This window comes from Euleptes europaea, chromosome 2, assembly GCF_029931775.1.
Source record: "Euleptes europaea isolate rEulEur1 chromosome 2, rEulEur1.hap1, whole genome shotgun sequence".
Classification (NCBI taxonomy): domain Eukaryota; kingdom Metazoa; phylum Chordata; class Lepidosauria; order Squamata; family Sphaerodactylidae; genus Euleptes; species Euleptes europaea.
In genome coordinates, this window is record NC_079313.1 from 7,152,913 (window position 1) to 7,163,661 (window position 10,749).

Sequence of the window (10,749 nt, forward strand, 5' to 3'; positions counted from 1 at the left end):
CCTTAAGTGGTAGAGAAAGTCGGCTTGTAAAAACCAACTCCTCTTCTTCTGGATAAGAGCTCTCAAGGGGCCGGATCTGGCCCTCAGCCTTATGTTTGGCACCCCTGGTTTAAAGGGTTAAATATATTCAAAAAGGGAGCCACATCTCTCAGAGCATTAGCTCGTCATTTTAGTGACAATCTGTTTGCCAGGCCGTTTTTTTTTCTGAAACTTAATTTGGCACCAAGTTTTGTACTTTTCTTCTTTTTCAGCCAATGTCGAGTTACCGACTTCTCGCTGAAAATGCATATATTACCCTGGTAAGTGCTGAATCAGTATCTTCCTTTCTCTCCCCCCTTTCCGGTTGCCTTGGGCAGAAACAGTGTGTTCCTGTAGAATCATAGGCCGTTTATGCTAGGTAATTAGCAGCGTGTTCCAGGCTGAAGTGCCCCCCCCCATATTGTTTTTATTTCTTCACGGTGTGCGAAGCCGGCTCATACCTACTTCGCATATCTTAAGAGCCCCTTTAACATGACCTTTTGTATTCGCTCCGGCCCTACATCTAAGCATTCACTGGAGGAAGCATGCAGAATCCCAGCTGCGGCTTAGCTATGCAAGTGACTATTGCTAATGACTATGCAAACGAAGGAACTCGAGTGGGGTGGGGGAATTTGTTTGGCTTTCTCCTTTTGTATCGGGACCATGAATAGTCATTTTAAAGGTCGGATTTGAAAAATCAGCGAGGAGTGAGGAGCAGAATCGACCTTGCATAAATGGCCATAGAGTTGGAAGGGGCCATACAGGCCATCTAGTCCAACCCCCTGCTCAATGCAGGATCAGCCTACAACATCCCTGACAAGTGGCTTGCTCAGCCTCTGCTTAAAGACTAAACATTCCCAACCCCCTCAGCCTTTCCTCATAAGGCCTGAGATCAGAGGTGCAAGAATCTTCCCGTTGAAGAGAAAGAAAAATATATACATATAAGCATATGATTCTATGATACTTTCACTGCCTTTTTTGCTTTTGTGGCCACGCAAACTCAGGCAGCCTCCTTCTGCACAGCCAAAGTGTCCCTCTGGCTCAGTCTTCATCTTCTGGGACCAGCAGCCCAGAGTTTCGGGTCTTTCCCTGCACCTGCTGTCTGAGATAACTGTAGTGGGAGACGTCAGGGCTTGAACCTGGGACAGCAAAAGTTCTGCTGCTTCTACATACCTCATTATCTCCCCCCCCCCCTTGCAAAAATTTCTCTCTGCAGACCTACGACATCCAAGGGAACCTCCAGCACGACAGCCAGGTCACCGTCTCGGTGATCTTCGAAAACAAGAGCAGCAGCTTCCTCAAGAGCATGGAGCTTAACGTCTTGGACTCCCTGAACGCAAAGATGCTGCGGCCGGAAGGCTCCTCTATACACGACGGCATCCCCGTTCCTTTCCAGTTGCCTCCCGGTAATCAGTGGGTTCTAGATCAAATCAAGCCTGAACTGACCCTAGAAGCTAACATGACTAAACTGGGGCTATTGAATTATGGTCACATTATGAGAAGGCAAGAGTCACTAGAGATGGATGGACTCAATAAAGGAAGCCACAGCCCTCAATTTGCAGGACCTGAGCAAGGCTGTCAAAGATAGGACACTTTGGAGGACTTTGATTCGTAGGGTCTCCAGGAGTTGGAAGCGACTTGACAGCACTTCACAGGGTCTTGCCTGGGCCTGGCGTTGAGTAGGAAAATGCCCCAAGCTGGACAAGGAAGTGGCTGTTGCCCACCTGCTCACATTTCCTCTTTTTTTATTATTATTTAGGGGTCTCAAATGAAGCTCAGTTTGTCTTCACACTCCAGAGTATCGTCGTGGCCCAGAAGCTAAAAGGAACTCTGTCTTTCATAGTGAAAGTAAGGAGGGGTCTTTTGGGGGCGGAGCCTGAGGAGGGCTGGGTTTGGGGAGGGGCTTCAGTGCCATAGAGTCCCAACTGCCAAAACGGCCATTTTCTCCAGGTGAACTGATCTCTGTCGGCTGGAGATCAGTTGTAATAGCAGCAGATCTCCAGCTAGTACCAGGAAGTTGGCAACCCTATTGGTATTATTACTCAGACCGGCAGCGGCTCTCCAGGGTCTCAGGCAGAGATCTTTCACATCACCTACTGCTTGTTTTTTTTTTCCTTTTTCTTTTTTAAAAGCCTTTCGATGCCCCCCTCCATTCATAAACCCTGCAGCTTGTCCCATCCATGGATGGTTGAGAGCCTGTGCAGAAATCTTAGGGGACCCCCCCTTCTCTTGCGGAGACACCAAGGATAAGCGTAAACCTGTAACTCCTCTCGAGTCCCCTCCTGTCTGTATCAGAAAGCAAATGAAACTCTCTTTCCCTGTTGATGTTATGTTCAAGCTTCCTTGTGGTACTTAGAAGAGCCTGGAACCTTCTGTGCTTATGGAAGGCAGAATTTTGAACTTACCATACTTGGAAAGGACTTGTCCATGCTCTTCTGGCTCCATCGACTCATTAGCTCTTGTGCTCTTGGAATGCCGTTTCTACGAGGACCTTAGAGCATGATATCTCTCTCGCCTTTTAATACATAAATCCAATGCCTCTGTGTCTGATATAATGCCTTTTTAAATTCAGTGACAGGGACCCCAGGGCTACATTGGCAGCGGCAGAATTTATCTCAGTCCTTATATCCCTCAAACATTAGAGGGAGAACTAAGAGTCTCCTCTGGGAAAGGAATGCCCAGATGGCAAAACAGGTAGCCAAATTTTGAGCAATTGCATATAAAGTTTGACACCTAATGTTGGGCAATTGCACTCAGATTAAATCATAAATTGGTCAATTTTAGTCAATTATAAATCATTTGGACATTTTAATTATGTATGTTTTTGGTTGAGTTGCTATACTTTGTAAAACTTTTGTATAAACGATACATGTGTTTTACTGGCTTATGCTGTATTAATTAAAAAACTTTCCTCTGTCTCCCCCCCCCCCCCCGGTCCCCACATGGACCTGCGGCAAGAGTTTGTTTCAAAGGCACTGTGCAAGCTGCCCCCGTCGGTAAGCTGAAACGGGTTGCTCGGTGACACTCTTCTCCTCCCCCTTTCTCTGTGCGTTGCAGGACGACGAAGGTTCCACTCACGAAAAACTAGATTTCAAGTTACACTTCAGTTGCGCCTCTTACCTGATCACGACGCCATGTTACAGGTGAGCTCATCGGGGTACTGCCTCTCGCCTGAGAGGCGGGGATAGGAATGGTTCCCTGGCGCGCTGGTCTTATCTCCCGTCATGGGCGAGGGATCGCGTGTCAGCACAGCCCTGTTCCCGGAACCGCTGGATAGGCTGGGCCTGACAACAAGACATTCCCGGGAGCAGCTGGGTTTCTCCTGAGATACCCTGTCATGTTTTTGACTTGGTGAGGGTCTGCTTTTCTTAGCAACCTCCGAAGAGTTGAGAAGGACATGCCAACGGCGTTCCCTGCAAAAACGGGCAGAGCCAGTCCCTCCAGCTCAGTCATGTCTACTGGGACTGCCAAGCCGTTCCCCAGGCAGAGAGAGGCCTGGGGCTGTTGCATGCTGGCTGTTGCATACTGGCTGGAAGGGGGGAAGTCGTTTTTGGAGCCCCCCCTCCCCCGGGCCCTTCTTATTTGTACCTTTTTCCTATCTTGGCAGCGACGCTTTTGCCAAGTTGCTGGAGTCAGGGGATTTGCACAGCAGCTCGATTAAAGTGGATGGCATCACATCCCCTTTCCATCATGTATTGGCAAAAATATGTTTCTACCATCACTTCTCAGGTGAGTTCCGACTGATGGGCGTCGTCATCCCTTCCCCCCTCCCCCTGAGGTGAGCAGGTTCCCATTTTTTCAGGGCTTGGAACTTCAGTGGCCTGGCATAGCTCCTTGAATCATAGAATCATAGAGTTGGGAGGGGCCATAGAGCCTCTGTGGCCCCTCCTAATTCTGTTATTTAAGGAGCTATGCCGGGCCATCTGGTCCAACCCCCTGCTCAATGCAGGATCAGCCTAGAGCATCCCTGACGAGTTGTCCAGCCTCTGCTTAAAGATTGCCAGTGAGGGGGAGCTCACCACCTCCCTAGGCAGCCGATTCCACTGTTGAACAACTCCTACTGTAAAAATTTCCCCTCTGATATCCAGGCGGTACCTTTCTGCCCTCAATTTAAACCCATTATTGCAAGTCCTATCCAACTGGAACAGCTCCCTGCCCTCCTCTAAGTGACAGCCCTTTCAAATACTTAAAGAGCGATCATGCTCATTTGCACCCACTTAAATGGCTGACCTCTTGGCTGACCTGGAGGTTGGCAACTGCCCGCAGCTGACATAATTCTGTCCTGCCTTGGTGGGGAGAATGACATATTTTCCACCTGGATCGAGGCACAAAGAAGGTGGTTTCCTGGCTGCTTCCTGTTTTCCCCCTGAGAGCCTCAGCAGTAGTTTTGAGCAGGGAGGAGGGCTGTTCTCAGCTGGAAGCAAGTCATGTAGGGGAAGCTCCTTGGAAGGTGTATAATTGATTTTTTTTTTGAGGGGGGAAGGGCAGTGTCCCTTAATTTTAATGTAGAAAAAGCCTGTTATCAAAAGCTTGGGGGAAAACACCTGGTTGGCCACTGTGTGAACAGTCAGCTGGACTCTAGGGACCTTGGTTGGATCCAGCATGGCCTTTCTTCTTATGTACTGTGACATTCCCCTCATGCACATATTCTTCTTTCAGTCGTGGAACGAGTCGAAGCCTGTGCGTCCATGTACAGCCGTTCAATCCAGGGCCATCATGTCTGCCTGCTAGTGAAAAAGGTGAGACCGGGGTAGGTGGCGGGTGGGTGGGGGAACGTGTCCAGAAATCCCTTCTTCAGGGCTGCTGGGGGCCGGCAGAGCGTCACCACTCTCCAGTTTCCCCCTGTTAAATTTCGAGAAGAGGGAGAAGAAGCCAAGGGACTTACAATCAGCTCTCCGGGGTGGCTGTTTTGGTGCACGTTTGTCCCGAGCCCTGAAAAATTGTGCTTGGGCTCATGGGGGCTTCCAGTTGGGTGGAAGGAAGCCTTCCATGTTTTTCTCGCCCACCTCTCAGAGAAGCTGGAGGGGACGTTTGTGACCTGGTTGCTCCATGTCCGCCTGACACTGCCCCCCCCCTTGCTGGGGTGTTATCTGAAGAAGAGGAGTTGGTTTTTATATGCCGACGTTCTCTGCCACTTAAGGGAGAATCAAACCGGCTTACAATCACCTTCCCTTCCCCTCACCACAACAGACACCCTGTGAGATAGGCGGAGCTGAGAGAGTTCAGAGAGAACTGACTAGCCCAAGGTCACCCAGCAGGCTTCATGTGTAGGAGTGGGGAAACCTACCCAGTTCTCCAGATTAGCCTTCACTGCTCATGTGGAGGAGTGGGGAATCTAACCTGGTTCTCCAGAACAGAGTACACCGCTCCTAACCACTGCTCTTAACCACTACACCACGTTGGATCTCCAGCGTGCGAGCTCTCCAGCTGCAGTCTCATTTATTTTGACTTGTATTTTTTAAATTTTTTGTTTACTAAATACCCCCTGTTAATGTTGCGGCCCAAGAGCAGCAAACACGCCAACTGAAATATTTGATGATAAGAACAAAAAGGTCAGGTGTGGTCTAAATTCAAACATTTGTGTTGGAATAACACTTGAAAAGTTTTAAAGGCAGCATGGAGCGTACTTCGCTCACATGGTTTACATTTAAGGAAAACAAAACGTAGGTGCTGAAAACTGTTGACACCCTTTAGCACCCCAGAAGATCGCAGAATGATGTGCCCTGGGCGTGGTTATCCTCTCATCTGTTTTCCCAATATTTAACTTTCAGCAACAGGGGTCAGGGGGGGTGGGAGGAGACACCTAACTGCTTGCGTTATTTGTTCCGTATCAGACTGGTGATTGCAACAACCCTTTTCGTTGTACGAGGGGAGGAGATATAAATAAAAATTTAAGCTGGGCCCTTGATTTAACCCGTTCATCTAATCAGAGGAATTCCTAATTTGGTTGCTTTTAAAATTTGGATTTGTGGCTTGATCTCCCCCCCCCCCCCTTTCCCGTTTACAAATCAGTAAAGCATACACGTACTGTCTTACGCAATCCCTGGGGAGAACCACCTGGAAAACATTAGCTGCAACCTCGAAGCTGCCAGGCGTTCCTAGAATCTTACGGGTAATGACCTTCATTCATGGAGGTCATCTTTAACGCCATTCATCTTGTACTATGACATTCAAGATGTCATAGTTCCCCTGTACACTGCATCGGTCAGGATTGTGCGCAGTTCTGGAGGCCTCGCTTCAAAAAGGATGTGGACAGGATGGAGCTGGTGCAGAGGAGAGCTATGAGGATGATCAGGGGCCCAGAGACCAAGACCTACGAGGAAAGGCTGAGGGACTTGGGAATGTTTAGTCCGGAGAAGAGGAGGTTGAGGGGGGAATATGATTGCTCTTTTTAAGTATTTGAAGGGCTGTCAAAGAGAACTGTGACTGGCCCAAGGTCACCCAGCTGGCTTCATGTGGAGGAGAGGGAAACCAACCCAGTTCTCCAGATTAGCCTCCGCTGCTCATGTATTATACTTAATGAGGTTTCGTGTGTCACAGCTCACTTCTTCAGGTACTTTCTAGCTGGATCTTGTAGAAGTGAGCTGTGGTTGACAAGCGCATACCGCTGCCAGGAATTTTGTTAGCCTTTAAGATACTACTGGACTCTTGCTCTTTTCAAAGAGGAGGGTGAGGGGGGTTATGATTGCTGTCTTGAAGTATATGAAGGGCCGTCGCTTAGAGGAGGGCAGGGAGCTGTTCGTGTTGGCAGCAGAGGAGAGGACTCGCAAGCATGGGTTTAAATTGCGGAAGGAAAGGTACTGGCTGGATAGTAGGAAAAATTTTTTTTACAGTAAGAGTTGTTTGACAGTGGAAGCAGCAACCTAGGGAGGTGGTGAGCTCCCCCTCCCCTGGCAGTTTTTTAGCAGAGGCTGAGCAAGCATTTGCCAGGGATGCTCTAGGCTGATCCTGCATTGAGCAGGGGGTTGGGCTAGATCAAAGCTTCTTAAACAGTGGGTCGCCACCTCATATGGGGTCGTGTAACTGAATGTGGGGGTTGCGAAAAATTTGGCAACACTATGCAAATTTGCTTTCATCTTTAATAAATGGTAAAATGATATGTATACCAAAGAATTGTTTTACAATAAATTTCTTTATGATTTATTATCAGTAAATGCTTGATTTGCCTACCTGTTTTATATACCTATATACCTGGGGTTGTGTAAAAATTTCTCAGGTGAAAAGGGGTTGCGAGTGGGAAAAGTTTAAGAAGCCTTGGACTAGATGGCCCAAATGGCCCCTTCCAACTCTATGATTCTATGGTAAAACCTATAAAACAATATCTTAGAAATGGAACCTTTTCCACAGAAAAACGAAGTGCTGGGAACTGTTCCGTGCCACCTCCCCCCCCCCCCGGCCCGGCTCCCTCTCTCCTTGATTTTACTAATTGTCTGCTTCTCTTTAAGGGAGAGGATTCCGTGTCCGTTGACGGGAAATGCGACGAATCCACCCTGCTGAGCAACCTGCTGTCTGAACTCAAGGAGACCCTTTCGATGTGCTGAGTCCTCTTGGGGAAACTGGCGCAAACCCCCACACACACACTTCTCCCCGCCCCCGACGAGATCAGCTCACGGACTGACCCCCAGCCGAGCGTTCAGTTTCTCCCTCCTCATCTCTCCTTTTGTGCGCATGTACAATGCCCGGGACTTGTGTGTGTGTGTTTCGGTTCCACTGCACCCTGGGTTGTGTTCTGTTTTGTTTTGTTGCCGTTTTACACATCCTAGAACTGTACTCCTTACCCCCCCCTCCATTTCCCCCCAATTCGGACTTTTAGACCACTTGCGGTGTTAGCCCTTTCTAAATGACCGGTGAGATCTCTGCCGCCGTTGCCTCCCTGGCACGGTCGGACCGGTTATGCAAGGCGTCGTGGGGTCCGCGCCAGAGCCACGCCGGGCACAGAAGTGGCCTCGGGGTGAAGACACTGGCCCGCAGCCTCAGCTGCCTTCTACTGCAGTGGGGGGCTCATCTGGTCGAATCTATTGCAGTTCCTGGGAAGGGAAAATGTGGTGGTGGGGAATCGACCATAATTCATCTCCACAGTACCCAGCTCGGTCTTCTCTCGGAGGAAGCAGCTGTATCCAAGCATCCCAGGATGGACCGGACTCTTCCTCTCCATCCCCTGCTTTCCGCAGCGGGGCTCTGCTGGTGCGCAGTGCGATGTCCACTTGAAATAATCACATTCCTGGAACAACAACAAAAAACGTAGAATGTAGCAAAAAAAGAACTGGAGATCCAAAGGCTTCTTGTTTTCGTCGTGGGTTCTGTTTTTCCTTTTTACCACTTCCCCTGCTCACTGAGTGAGATCAGCCACTACCGGGCAGAGACCGTCCCTGCAAGTCGCCTCCTCCTTAGCGACGTCACCTCCTGGCCTGATGTTTCAAAAATCTAGAGGCGGCCCTCGGGAGGGTGAGTTTGTGCTGGTCCTGTCTTCTGTGTTTCAACTGTTGCCATGTTCCCAACCCAGGAGAGGGTCAGATCTTGAAAACGACGGGACGGCGTTGGAAACAAACAGACGGACCCAAGTCTGGGGACAGCGTGAAAACTCTACCTTTGGCTGGAAACGTTATACTCTCTCTCTTTCCCACCCCCCTTTCTTCGACAAACCTTCTGTTTTTATCATTCCCTGAGATTGGGACTTGTTAACGGTTACTTATTCGAAAGCCTGGGTAGAGAGACAGCTCTAAACAAAGTGAAACTCTCCGGCGTGACAGCACTTAATGTTTAAGAATGCATCTGTTGATTAGAGTCAGTATTGCAGAGGAGGGGGGTCCCCCTGGATTAGAATCCAAGATACAGGAGGGGAGAGAGGCGAAAAAGAGAGAAACTGGGAGGAAGCATCGTCTGACTTGGTTTATGCTTTTTGCTTCAAGACACCGGGTGCCTCAATACACTTCTCTGTGGCTAGGGGTATTTTAGTTTCCTTTAAAAAAGAAAAAAAAGAATCAACGGTGGTGTGTCCGCTGGGATCGGCTTGTTTATACACTCTCTGACGAAACTGATCACGAGAACCGGGGCTCTCTTCCCCCTTAGCCGCAGTACGTTGTGCTGCTTTGAAGTATTGGTCAGCCTTACAGACGAATCAGTTGCATTGGGGGCGGGGGGGGCGGCTCGTGCTTTTTCAAAATCGTCAAAAAAATTTAAACTCTCCTTGGAATTAGTGGATTTAAATATATATATATACATGAATATAAATATATATATATTCCTGGATGAAAACTGTCACTTTAGCATGTCGAGTCTGTTCTACAGAACCCTGTGCGGTGATTCTAGACACTTTTTTTCCTCTGAGAACTCGTATGAAGTGTTATATTTAAAAAAAGAAAAAAAATATCCTTATTTGCTATTGACATTTTCCCAAGAGAGAGAAGTAAAACACACACATACCACGAAGCTGCTGTAATAAATTTTGTGTCAAGACGATCCAATAAAATTTCAACTCTAGTTGCCTGTGAAGAGCATTGTATTCCCTTTTTAAAAAAGTGTTTCTGTCTATTATTGCAAACCATGTTGAAGTGATTCTTTTTATTCTAGAAAATGTCACAACATGCTCAAAAGGGTTACCGTTGGATATCTAGGGTCAATGTATATGTGATATTGGTGGTGGTGAAACATGTTGTTAAGTCACAGCTGACATGGCGACCCCGTAAGGTTTTCTAGGGAAGAGATGAACACAGGTGGTTTGCTATTGCCTGTCTTTGCGTAGCAGCCCTGGACTTCCTTGGGGGTTTCCCATCCAAGCACTAGCCAGGGCTGACACTGTTTAGCTTCCAAGATCTAAGAATATAAGAAAGGCCCTGCTGGATCAGACCCAGGCCCATCAAGTCCAGCAGTCTGTTCACACAGTGGCCAACCAGGTGCCTCCAGGAAGCCCACAAACACGACAGCTGCAGCAGCATTATCTTGCCTGTGTTCCAGAGCACCTCATATAATCGGCCTGCTCCTCTGATCCTGGAGAGAATAGGGATGCATCATGAACATAAGAACATAAGAGAAGCCCTGCTGGATCAGACCAAGGCCCATCAAGTCCTGCAGTCTGTTCACACAGTGGCCCAACCAGGTGCCTCTAGGAAGCCCACAAACAAGTCAACTGCAGCAGCCCCATCCTGCCTGTGTTTCACAGCGCCTAATATATTTGGCATGCTCCTCTGATCCTGGAGAGAATCTGATGAGATTTGGCGAGCCTGGGCCATCCAGGTCAGGGTATCTGATACTGCCAGCCACTAAACTGAGGTTAACAGAGCCGGACAAGGAGTCATGTATTCCCACACCCTCCTCACTCAAAAATTCCCTCACCTGTAATCACGGTTAGTCAGTACCCCTGCATTACTATCAGCCATGTTTAGCACCAACCAGGGCTTGCTGCCATCCTGGATTTTACACTATTTTTTTAAAAAAATCCTGCTTTAAGATAAGAGCAGATGGCAAGCCGGGGCCATCCAGGTCAGGGCATCTGTGATACTGCCAGCCACTAAACTGTGGTAATGGAGTCGGGCAAGGAGTCATGTATTCCCACACCCTCCCTCTCACTCAAAAATTCCCTCACCTGTAACCACGGTTAGTCAGTACCCACACAATGCTATCAGCCATGTTTAACACCAACTAAGGAGAGCCCACCACCTCCCGAGGAAGCCTGTTCCACTGAGGAACTGCTCAAACTGTTAGAAAATTCTTCCTAATGTCTAGACGGAAACT

General features: G+C 48.5%; 1 protein-coding gene across 1 annotated transcript in view; it reads left to right on the forward strand.

The window, feature by feature from the left end:
* The window catches only part of AP3D1 (adaptor related protein complex 3 subunit delta 1), a 69,054-nt gene extending 61,465 nt beyond the window's left edge, over window positions 1-7,589 (forward strand). Inside the window, exons 26-32 of the mRNA XM_056844616.1 lie at window positions 252-299; window positions 1,235-1,424; window positions 1,778-1,866; window positions 3,076-3,161; window positions 3,626-3,747; window positions 4,678-4,757; window positions 7,464-7,589. Of these exons, the coding sequence (XP_056700594.1) occupies window positions 252-299; window positions 1,235-1,424; window positions 1,778-1,866; window positions 3,076-3,161; window positions 3,626-3,747; window positions 4,678-4,757; window positions 7,464-7,559 (711 nt within the window). The 3' untranslated portion in view covers window positions 7,560-7,589. The remainder of the gene's footprint in view (window positions 1-251; window positions 300-1,234; window positions 1,425-1,777; window positions 1,867-3,075; window positions 3,162-3,625; window positions 3,748-4,677; window positions 4,758-7,463) is intronic.
* The last annotated feature ends 3,160 nt before the right edge of the window (window positions 7,590-10,749 follow it).